General features: G+C 42.3%; 1 protein-coding gene across 2 annotated transcripts in view; it reads left to right on the forward strand.

Annotated features, from left to right (window-relative positions):
* The first annotated feature begins 3,372 nt into the window (after positions 1-3,372).
* LOC111154210 (OTU deubiquitinase 4) overlaps positions 3,373-12,273 on the forward strand; it is a 45,734-nt gene continuing 36,833 nt past the window's right edge. For both annotated transcript variants that reach the window (XM_022513670.1, XM_022513680.1), the window contains exons 1-3: positions 3,373-3,825; positions 8,812-8,895; positions 11,342-11,392. In XM_022513670.1, the coding sequence (XP_022369378.1) occupies positions 3,667-3,825; positions 8,812-8,895; positions 11,342-11,392 (294 nt within the window). In that variant the 5' untranslated portion in view covers positions 3,373-3,666. The remainder of the gene's footprint in view (positions 3,826-8,811; positions 8,896-11,341; positions 11,393-12,273) is intronic.

A 12,273-nucleotide genomic window follows, 5' to 3' on the forward strand; every position in this document is an offset into this window, starting at 1 on the left:
TTAAAATAAAAAATATGCTTTGAAACACAGCCACCCGAAATGAAATTATTATGCATATAAATGTGAGCAAAACTTTGTATTTGAATGCCGTTTTAAAAATTAAAGCAATGTAGAGGCGTCTAGGTGGCTCAGTTGGTTAGGCCTCTGCCTTCGGCTCAGGTCATGATCCCAGGGTCCTGGGATGGAATCCCACATCGGGCTCTCTGCTGGTCGGGGAGTCTTGCTTCCCCCCTCTCTCTGCCTGACTCTCTGCCTACTTGTGATCTCTCTCTCTCTGTGTCAAATAAATAAATAAAATCTTAAAAAAAAAATAGTTAAAACAATGTAGAGGCGCCTGGGTGGCTCAGTCGGTTAAGTGGCTGCCTTTGGCTCAGGTCATAATCCCAGGGTCCTGGGATCTAGTTCAGCATAGTGCTCGCTGCTTGGCAGGGAGTCTGCTTCTCCCTCTCCCTCTCCCTGCTGCTCTGCATACTGGTACTCTCTATCTCTCTGTCAAATAAATAAACAAAATCTTTACAAAAAGATCAAAGCAATGTAATCATGAACTTTTCCTTTTTTAAAAAAGATTTATTTATTTGTTTTAGAGAAAGAGTATGTACACAGGGGAAGGGGCAGTTGGAAAGAATCTCAAGCAGATTCCCCCTTCCCCTCGGAGCACAGAGCCGAACACAGGGCTCAGTCTCAGGACCCTGAGGTCATGACCCCAGAGGAAATCAAGAGTGAGATGCTCAAGTACTGAGCCACCACGTGTCTGAAACATTTCAACTATAAAACAAGGTTGATAAATTTTCAAACCTGAAGTTCCTGCAGATATACATTTCTAATATGGCCTCAAGATATGCACCAATGCAATCTTAACATGATATATACAGTAGATTCCCCATAAATACATACTGAACATGAGGTTAGCTTTAGAAATTCTTTTTTTTTTTTTTTAAGATTTTATTTATTTACTTGACAGACAGAGATCACAAGTAGGCAGAGAGAGAAGGAAGCAGGCTCCCTGCTAAGCATCGAGCACTATGCTGAACTAGATCCCAAGACCCTGGGATCATGACCTGAGCCGAAGGCAGAGGCTTTAACCCACTGAGCCACCCAGGCACCCCTAGAAATTCTTATTGAAGAAATATTAAAATATATATTAGAAAAGACATAGTTTTTAAAATATATATTAGAAAAGACATAGTTTTCTTTTGACATATTAGAAAATCTGCTGCTTGTAACATGAATACTATAGAACCTACTCATTTCAGGAAGCCAATATTTAAGCTCTACAGTTTGGATTTTACTTTGAATTCCTGTGTATGTTTAAAAGGCAAAACATGTTAAGGTTTTTTTTTTTGTTTGTTTTGACAGAGAGCGAGAGAATGAGAAGGGTGGGTAAGGGCAGGGGGAGAGGAGAAGCAGGCTCCCCGCAGAGCAAGGAGCCCCATTAAAAGGCAAAACGTTTAAAAGAAACAAACAAGCCCTGTTGTAAGTAGTGGCAAACTTGGTGTAATTCTGAGTGAAATAAGAAATATATATATGCAAAATAATTATTTTTAAGGAAAGAAAAGCAGTAGATTTGATTTGAAATTAGATTTTTCTAAAGAGTGATTCTGAAGTCGTTCTCTACAAAATGTACAAAATTTAATATTAGGGCAAGAAATTCATTTAGGTCACAGTAACTTTTGTGTTCTTGAAAAACAGCACAATTAGACATAGACTCTAAACACTGAGGATTCAAAATTAGAAACACCCAGGAAACCAATGCAGGCATCATTAACTGCTTGCACCAAAAGTACTGAAAACAAATTTCTTTTTTTTTAAAAAAGGTTTTATTTATTTGATAAGAGAGAGAATGAGAGAGAGAGAGAGAGAAGGGGGAGGGTCAGAGGGAGAAGCAGACTCCCTACCAAGCAGGGAGCCTGACGTGGGACTCATCCTCATCCCATCCCGGGACTCCAGGATCATGACCTGAGCAGAAGGAAGTCGCTTAACCAACTGAGCCACCCAGGCACCCCTGAAAACAAATTTCTAAGACAGAAATTTCAGTAGTTTGCGTTGGATTCTTAACATTTGGCCTGCTTTGCTCCCATTACTTAACTTCATGTCTAAACCTATGGTAACCCTACACTTTTCCTCTCTTGCCCCACAAGGCCTCAAGACAGGAGTTCAGTTGATGATTAACCATGTATTTTGATAATTAGGACACCTGACATGGTTCTGTCAGCAAATGGGTTAGCAAAATGGGTTCTGGTGCCATAGAAACACGCTGAATGAATTCTGGCTTCTAAAGCATAACGTGTCATTCCACTTTGATGGGTAGAAAGTTGAGTTGGAAGCCTCAAACACTACTGGAACCCATGGCAAATCCAGCATGTTATCGAGCAATTACAACACGAATTTTTTTCAGAAAAGATATTCTAATTTTTTCCGACCAGTGATATCACTTTGTGCTGGGGTGGCGCAGCTACAAGGGCGGGGTGAACAAAGTCTGTGGCAAAGGCATCATCTTGCCATAGTGAGGGAGCTGTACTTCTAATTTTTAATAGGAATCACCAGTCCACGATCGATTTACTGATAGCCTGTGTCGTCCTGCACTGTGCCAGTTCCCTGAGACTTCGTCAATTAGCTCTATTTTCTGCTTAAACCGTTAAAGCCACCTCCATGGAAACGCCAGAAGAGGCCCGGGCGCGGGGGAGGGGAGCAGACAGGTGCGCCCTCTGTTTGGGAATACACAAAGGGCCGACCTAGCCGCCGCTGTGTCCCTGGCAACTCCACGCACGCAAGGCGCGCGCACTTCTCGCGGCGCCGCGGCGCAGTGGGCGGCCCTCCGGGCGGGCGGGGTAGAGCGTGCAGGTCGCCGCGCATCGGCTCGCGGACACCCTCGGCCTGCTCGCGGACGCGGTGCCCGGGAAGCGCGAAGCCGGCTCCCGGCGACGGCGGCCGCGGCCGCAGCGCCCGCGCTGTAGGGACTTGTAGTCCGCGTGCCTCCCCGGCACCTCCCCCGGGTAGGTCGGTCCGCGCATCCCCGCCCGCCGCAAGCCGACTTCCTGCCGCCGCCAAAACTACACCTCCCGGCGTCCTCTCCGCCGTGCGGCCGAAAGTGAAAACAAATTCTGGGCTGCGAGGTTGCTGCCCTCCGCCGGGCGCCCCCATCCGCTCCCCGCCCCTTCGGCGCCCTCCTGAGAGGTGGAGAAACGAAAGGCTGCGTCTTTCTCTCTCGACTTCTTCGGCTTCCAGGGTGGGGAGCGCGCGGGGGACGCAGGCCTCGCTTCCCCTGAGCCGGCCCCGCGCACGCGGGAGGCGGGGGGTTCCTCGCCTCACCCGAGTCGGGACGAGGAAACTTGTGGGGGCGGCGACCCCCGGCTGTGTTCCTGAGCCGGGCAGCGAGGCCGCCGGGAAGTGACTTCTCACGCTTGGGGTTTCTTTAGTTTGCCCCCCGTTACCGCCGGGCGCGTGGTCCCCCGGGAGGTGGCCGCGTGCGCACAGCCATGCATTAGGCAGGGCTCCCCTATGCGCGCGGGGAGCGCCGCCCGCTGCTTCGGGCCGCCGCTGCTTGCCGCCGCCCGCGGAGCCCGAGCCCGAACCGCCGCCCGTCCTAGGCCGGGGCGTCAAGGAGCCGGGGGCGCGGCCATGTGGGGCTAGTTCGCGCCGCGCCTGGCCTGCACTAGGACCGGCAACATGGAGGCGGCCGTCGGCGTTTCCGACGGGGGGGACCAGGGCGGCGCGGGGCCCCGCGAGGACGCAACGCCCATGGACGCCTATCTGCGGAAACTGGGCTTGTATCGGAAACTGGTCGCCAAGGACGGGTCGTGCCTATTCCGGGCCGTGGCGGAGCAGGTAATGGGGTGGGGAACGGGAGGAAGCTGGGTGGGAAAGCGGCGGCGGGCAGCTGTGCGGGCAGCCCACGTCCGGGGCAGCGCGTGGCCCGGCTGGCGTCACAGCGGCCCATTGTAACGCAGGGATGGGATGCTACCCTGGGTTTGGAAGCTGTAAATCGAAACTTAAAAACCCGTAAATTAACTGGGTGTCGTCCCTCCCGGTGAAGAGGTAATGAGGACAACCTGTGAGGCCTGTTGAGCGCGTGTACGGTTGATTGATTGCTGGGGACTTGGCGAAATGATATTTTTCCATTCTGTTCCGCGTTCACCTCGGTTTTACAAGCACAGCATTCACGCCAGTAAACCAGGTGTTTACTGGAGGAGGTGGTGCACCAGGCAGTACTCGCAGAGCATTGTTTTTTCTGCTGCCGGACTTTGGAATGTCGGGGAGTCTGCCCGTCGATGTCCACTTGAATCAGGAGCGGAAAAATGCAGTTGGGAACGTCAGCTTTTGAAGAATATAGAATGTTTTAAAAGAATTGTCTTTGAGTAGATTCCACTCTTTGTTATGCTCTGCAAGGTATGCTGAAAATAATTTACTTCTTAAAAGTCTGGTGTTAGGGATTCTCTAGGCTTTTGACTGAATTATTCCTTGCTAATGGTCAACATGACTTTCTAACAAGGAAGAATTTTTCTTTTAAGAAAGAGCTTTTTCTGCGTTATATAACACCGTGTAGTTGGTATGCAGTCACCGAAATCCATCCTATATTTGAAAAATAGCTGCTGAAATAGTTGGATAAAAGTATCATATTACTGTCCTGGTGTGTATTTCATACCTTTCACAGTTTGCTTTTCTTCAGCTTAAGATCTCTTCCTACCATCTCTTTCCCTCCCATGGAGTTTTTATGGTTTTTTTTTTCCCCCTCTTACCCTTTTTTGAATGCTAAGTAGTTTTTCAGAACTTTTGTTTGTGAGTCATTGTTTTACTTAACATCTGTAGTCTGGTCTATTCTTACTTTTTTCAACTTCTAAAGGCGAGCCATTTATTTTCCAGGGCCCTTGCTTTCACATCTGTATCAGAAAATCCATTTTTCAAGCGAGAAATTGACTTAACTACTTCAGCTTTGCATTATGTTGCAGGCGTTGTCATTCATACATTCTGTGTATAACTCCCCAAATCCAGCCCTGTCTTTTTCAGTTCATTAGATTTCTCTCATTTTTAGAAATTTAGGATGTTCCAATGTTGTTGTGGGATATGTTCACACACTCCCACCCCAGTCTTTACTATTAGTAGATAAACAGTCTGTCCCATTTGTGAATTTTCTGGATCTCCATCTGTCCTGGTGTTTCTGCCTCAGCTTCCCTGGACTCCTCAGCACCTCCGGAAGCGGAACGAAGAGGTGGTAGTGAATTTACTCATCGTGTTAGCTCTAGCAAGAATTTGGTTAGGAAGGAGGGAGAAATGAATGAAAATAAGGGAAGTTTGATGCTTATTTGGCATTGGATTATCCTGATCCTGGTTCATAGTGAAGTAGAAAACTGTGTCTCGTTTCGGTATCCTGTGCCATAACTGGCAAACTTGGTTATACAGAAATCTCTCTTAAGGAGGATGTCTATTTTTAAGTAGAAGGGGGCAAAGTTAGTGTCACTAAGAACTAACTCATTGTTCATGTCATATTGTATCTCAGGATTTAAATCAGGCATAAAGAAAATGCCTTCTTCAGTTATGCGAGTGTGATTTTTAGTATACTGAGCTTAGAAAGATTAATACCATGAATTTTGAGGGAAACTCCTTTCTTTAGCAGACATGGATTAAGGATATAGCCTTCATGGCTAAAGGCACAGTATGTGTATTGGGGTGGGGAGGGAAGTAACACCAACCTCACACTTAAAGGGTGTGCTCTATAAAAATATGTACAAAGGATTTACTTTTTTGCCAACAGTTTTTCCAATAATATCAAAATAACTTATCATTTCTAAGAAGGAGCCAGAGTAAATAATCTAAATGGCAATTTTTGGGAGGTACGTTGGTAGGTAGACTTGAATTAGGAGTCTCCTTTTCCTCCAAATTACCTGGTTTAGATAGGCCCTTCCCTTTTTACACTTCTGGACTTGGGCCTGCAGGAGGCCTGACCTGAATCAGCTCTGTGGCCGTGGAGCTAAAAATAGGGCGCTCTTAGAGGATTTGCTAAAGCAGTGTGTCTCCGCCTTTCCTAGTGTTTATCACTATCTTGTCCCAAGTAAAGATTGGAAAGTCTCCCTATTTTCTAGGTTATTTTCTGGCATATAATAATTTGCAGAGATACTTGTCTTAACATTCGCATTCTTCCTGTCCTTGAACTTTCACAAAGTTGTACTTTTTAAACAGTTGTCATTTAACCTTCCTTCTCTTGCAGTGCTTGGCTTTGTAAAGCTCCAGCACTCTACAATTTATGGAAGTTGCTGAGAATTTTGCTTCTGAGTGACAGGTTCAGATTTCATGTGTTAATAAGACCTTTTTAAGAGGAGAAAAAACAGATATGCTTGTCATTGTTTTTAATGGAAAATAGGCTTTAATCAGTTATATCTGCCACCTGTTGCTAGGTAAATGGCTCTAACACTATCTTCAGTTTGCCAATGGCAAGAAAGCCCTATCGGACAACACTGGTTTACGCAAATAATATCTTTATTCATAATAGTGTCTTAGGTAGCTTCTGTGGAAGAAGTGTTGCTAAATGTCACTTGTTGAATTGGCAAAAATATTGTGTGGTGGTTTATTTTTCTATATGGACATTTCTTCTAGGGCTGGAAGCTTAGAATATGTAAAGATGCTTTTCAGTAGTTTCCAAGATAGCAATATAGGTGTACTTCGTTAAACTGAAAACCAGCTATATGCTGAAAACAAACTTATTGCTAACCTCAGCTAGTACATCTTCAGTGTATCTTGGTGTAAAGACATAACAGCTCTCTCCAGACAGTCGTGCTTCTCTGGTTCTGTGAGTATAAAGATTTTATTTATTTATTTATTTATTTATTTTAGAGGTAGAGAGAGAGATGGAGAGAGTGCATGCTAGTGATTGCAAGTGCGTGTGGGGGGAGAGACAGAAGGGGAAGGAGATGGGGGAGAATCTCAAGCAGACTCACGGATTGAGAAGTCCAGTGTGGGGCATGATGCGGGCTCACTTTCACGACCCTGAGATCACAGATCATGACCTGAGCTGAAACCAAGAGTTGGACACTTAACTGAGCCACCCAGGTGCCCCTCTGGTTCTATTTGTATAAATGAACCTTGGATGTTATCCAGAGACCTGTAAAATGCAGTTGGATCCTCCCTTTTCCTGAATTCACTGCTCATCTGAGCGTGAGGAAGAATCTCTCATTTGGACCTGTAACTCCTTTTTTTTTTTTTTTTTTTTTTTAAAGATTATTTCTTTCTTTATTTGACAGAGAAATCACAAGTAGGCAGAGAGGCAGGCAGAGAGGGAGAAGCGGGCTCCCTGCTGAGCAGAGAACCTGATGTGGGGCTCAATCCTAGGACCCTGGGATCGTGACCTGAGCTGAAGGCAGAGGCTTAACCCACTGAGCCACCTAGGCGGCCCTGGACCTGTAACTCTTAAAGCTACTTTATATTAATATAAATTCTCTTTTCAGGAGCCTTATTAGTGGTTGGACATGTGGTTATTTTAAATGGTTCAGGGTCTCTTCCCCCCCCCCCCCAGCCCCCAACCCCCAACCCTTTAGGGTACCAGGAACACTTTGATTTGAGACACTCAGTAATAGAAAATAATTTTAATCTTTTCTTTTAAGCATGATAATTAAAGTATTGGAGGCTAGCCAAAAGGGTTCCTAAGCATTTGATTATACTAGTTTCTTTCAAATCGAAGCTTCAGCATTTTAGTAAGAGACAGAATGCCCGTAAGTTATCCTTTCATTGAACTAGTTCAACAGAAGAATACAGAGGCTACAAAGTGAGAGGATTTTGATCATCTTCGTAGTGTGGCTTATTTCAGTTGGTGCTTTAAGATTTTGGGCTGAGGGTCTTGGCTGGCTCAGTTGGTAGAGCATGTGACTCTTGATCTCAGCGTTGGTGAGTTCAAGCTCCATGTTGAGCATGGAGCCCACTGAAAATAAAAACAAACACAAAAAGATTTTGGGCCTAAGATCAAGTTTCAAGGCTCTTGGGATGGTAGAACATAGCAGCATGTTTGCATCTTGTATGCTGCTCACTTGGATATTCCTTCAAGAATTGTGGAAGGGGCGCCTGGGTGGCTCAGTGGGTTAAAGCCTATGCCTTCGGCTCAGGTCATGATCCCAGGGTCCTGGGATCGAGCCCCACATTGGGCTCTCTGCTCACTGGGGAGCCTGCTTCCCACCCCCCCTGCCTGCCTCTCTGCCTACTTGTGATCTCTGTCTGTCAAATAAATCAATAAAATCTTAAAAAAAAAAAAAAAACCCACTAAAAAAAAAAAAAAGAATTGTGGAAGCCTGACAACTAAGGATTTGGGAATGAGTACCTTAATTTTTCTGAAACCACAGGGGAATTGTATCTCTACATAACATGTAATTCCAAATTATTGGAAAAAAGAAATCTAATTCTTACAGGCTTAAAGGGTCCTGTTGAAGTTGCCTATTCTTGTTTCCAACAAGTATAGGATGAAGCTAAGCACTATGTGGCAGAGGTTCTGTTAGCCCTGCATTGTGAAGAGCAAAGCTATAGGAAGGCTGGTCAATAAAGGAAAAAGTATGTTAAGTTTACAAAGGTTTCCTCACATGAATGACCTAAAGGAGAAATGGTAGTAAGCTCTTCATAGAACGACTTAAGAAGTAGCACTGACTATAGGTCACTTCACCTTTGGTTAGAGGAAGAGGTGGGAATGAAAAAAGATTTAGAAATTACTAAATCGCAAACAGAGAGAAACTGATTTCTATTGGTTGTGAGGTTATTTAGGGTGTGAAAGAAAGTTCTAGCTTGTACCTTAAATTCTCTTAACAAAATGTGTAATAGCATGTTGCTTTTCTTTTTCAGGTGTTACACTCTCAATCTCGCCATGTGGAAGTCAGAATGGCCTGTATTCACTATCTTCGAGAGAATAGAGAGAAATTTGAAGCGGTAATTTGTAATTTTAAACATGGAATGGTGTCTTAACTTGCATTTACATTTCAGCCTTTAGAAGTGGTCTGGTGGGAGTTTCACAGCCTGGATCTTAATGCAGGTTATGGAAAAAAAAACTGCTTTATTGAATTTAAATCCAATTATATGCAATTGTGATTTTTTTAAGCTGTTTTGTGGTTTTCATTTCTTTAGACATTTAGAAAGTTATGATAGGTAAGATATAGGGCTGTGGAAGATGAAAGGATGACTTGGACAGAATCCTTGCATATTAAGAGTGAGCTTTGTCTGTCATGGTAAGGAAATTGGGTGTCATGGTTAATAGTTTTCTGTGATTTGTAACTCCCTATGAATTTAAAAATTTCAGACTTGGAGTATAAAAAATATGCTGAGCATAGCTAATACTGAGCCTTTAATTTTATCAGAAGGCATTTATAGATTTTTAATTTTCAGGGTTCATCATTGTGAATCATACCTCAGAACACTGTAATTATGTAAATAATGATTAATAGTTGCTAGAATGTTGTATAACAACTTACTATAATTTTCTCAGTAGTGTATAGTAGGCTGTGAAATAAGATGCTAGAGTGGCCTGTTTTCTTTTTACATTGAAAGCTTTATAGGATTTACTAGTTATTGGTTTTATGACCTAGAATTAGGCCATTGGACTTTCAGTGATACTTTTCCCCTTTGACTGCCAAAAAAACATTGACACCTTGCAAATATCTCAATTCTAAAACTTAATAGGTAAACAGTTCTTAATTTGGATGTGCTTTTTGGTTGGTGTTCCTGTATTCAAGCCAGATGGTACTACTGGTGACATTCTAGATGTATTCCTGGTGCCATGTTATAAGAAAGGCAGTAATATATTCCAGGAAGGAGAGTTAACCCACTTGATCAGGAGATTTGAGAACTTGTTTTACAAAAAGGAAACTGGTGATATGGAGGTTAGATAAGAGTATTAGGGTATAGTATAAAAGGGGGAGGGGTGAGGAGAGTGGAGTGCTTTTTACGTATTTTTAAGAAATTACAAGTGATTAATCATTATTATTGGGCCCACAGAATAAAACACTGTTGACAGTAATGGAAATTGCTGTCATTAGTTGAGCACTTCCTCTGTGCCAGGCATTGTTTAAGTTCTTTGCTTATATTTATTTAGCCCTCAACATTTTTAAGAGGTATGATCAGAGGTTGAAAGTTCCAGGGGGAAAAGTTTCACTTTCCTTTTATAATTTATACTAAGCACCTTCAGAGAATTCCTATTGGCCAAAACTGGAGAAGACTGTCATGGGAAGGAGGGTGAGGGTGTGTGCTTTGTTTACTGACAGTGTTTAGTCAGACACTTTCTAACTGATTAGAGAGGAGAATCTCAGATTGGATGCAGGCTTGTGTCAGAATACTTCATAGTTCTCTTCCAACTTTAAATGGTTCTGTGGGTTTTTTTTCCCCAAAAGTATAAATAATCACCTCATACAGAATTGTGTTGGTGGGATATTTAAAATATATGGCTGTTTTATTATAAGGATGTGTTGAAACTTAAGATTTCAAAAAGAAACTTTTTGGAAATTTGACAGCATATAATTTAGAAAAGAATCAATCTCAAAAAAAAGCCATGGGTGTTTAAAAGATTTTTATAGACTGGAACATGTACTTTAATGTTTTTATGTATATCAGTTTGCTAAGTTAACTGGGACTATACTTTAAATAGAATTTGGTGTTCCAGATGAATGTCTTTTAGAGATTTTTTTTTTTTTTTCAGTTAAATTAGTGGGATGGCTAACAGAAATCACATAGCTTGAATAAACTTTTTAAGTTAAACAGTGAAGCAAGCTGTAGTAGAAAAATCTTGTTGGTTCTCCACAGGATCTTGCATTATTAGTTCTCATTTGTTTTTAGTGTGACCTAGGAGACACTATTCATATCTGTAATAGTAAATTAATATTTCTTAGCTAGTATATTTTCTCTGCATTGGCCATTACCAAAATACTCCTCTTAAGTGCTTGTTTCAAATAATGTCACCGACAGTGACCTTGAATTGCCTTCTCCCTCAGTCTGCAAGTCTTTCCTGGGCCCAAGGCCCTCTCTAAACAGGTGTCCAGTTGAGTTCCTCTCTCACTCTGTTCTCCCCAACCAGTTGTCCTGTTTCTGCTCGCTGGTTGGCTTCTGTCTTCTCAACATTAGTGTTTACTGCCTCTTCACGCCGCATTGTGCCTGTCCACATCCTGTCCAGGAAATCTTTTCTGATAATGTTTCCTTTTTAAAATTCTTTTGTCTGTTTATAATCTTCACTTAATGATTTTTATGTATTCTAATAATTCGGTTTTTACATGTATTACTATTACCGATGTATCCAAGGTTCATGTAAAAACTTGGTAATTCACAGTGAAAAGATTTTTTTGGTTTGATATATTTCTAATAGACTTTTTTTTTTTTTTTTTTTTTTCAGTTTATAGAAGGGTCATTTGAAGAGTATTTAAAACGTTTGGAAAATCCACAGGTATGCAGTGATTCTGTAATCTATTTCTATTTATTATGTATTGAAGTAATCAGCATTCATTAAAATGTGATGTAGTGTATGGAGGGGTTACAGCAAGTACTTTTTTTCATAAACATTTCTTAGTTGCCCATTTTATATAGCATTTAATTGGAAGACAGTTGGAGCTGTGTACAAGATGTTGCCTCAATAAGGACAGAGTAATGCTTTTTTAATCTTTGTCATAATGGCATCTGAATATAGCATAAAAGACCTACAATAACAGTGGTGATGATTTTCAGGATTCTGTATTGGTATGGAGATTGGTCTTGGTGGACAGAGTGCAAGGTTTGATTGCTTCTTTAGGCCTCTGGGAAGGTAGGTTCTTTTATGGAGGTTCCATTTCCCATGATCAGCTTGAGAAGAGAGACTGTTGAGAGGAAAACGATGGCACTTCCCAAGTCCCACTGCCTTACTTTTCTCAGTCATGTTGAAGTTAAAAGAATTTTTCTGTTTTTTTCTGCTTGAAAAACTAATATTCTTCTTTGTAAAAATCCAAAATCATGAAATGCCACACAGAACACCTTGTAGAATATTCTGTCATCCCTAGAGGTAATTTCTGTTGAGTTTACAATGACATTAGCCAAGGAAGAAGCTAAGAAGAGGAGTCGGGTAGGGAGGAAGAGAAATAGTAACTTAGGAACAGTTTATTTGATTAACAGTTGGTGTCTCCATTTGATTCTCTGAAACTAATTGAAGTCCTTGTTCAGTGCCAAGAATAGACAGGCACTCTGGGGATGCAGAGGTAATTGGGGTTTGGGTACTGTTCTCAGGAGTTGCCCTGTAGTATGGAAAAATACCTAATACAGCTGAGAAAGCACATGTCATAAGTCTAGATAATGATG

The sequence above is a fragment of the Enhydra lutris genome, unplaced genomic scaffold (assembly GCF_002288905.1).
Source record: "Enhydra lutris kenyoni isolate GAN:26980312 unplaced genomic scaffold, ASM228890v2 scaffoldscaffold3, whole genome shotgun sequence".
NCBI classification, from domain to species: Eukaryota; Metazoa; Chordata; class Mammalia; order Carnivora; family Mustelidae; genus Enhydra; species Enhydra lutris.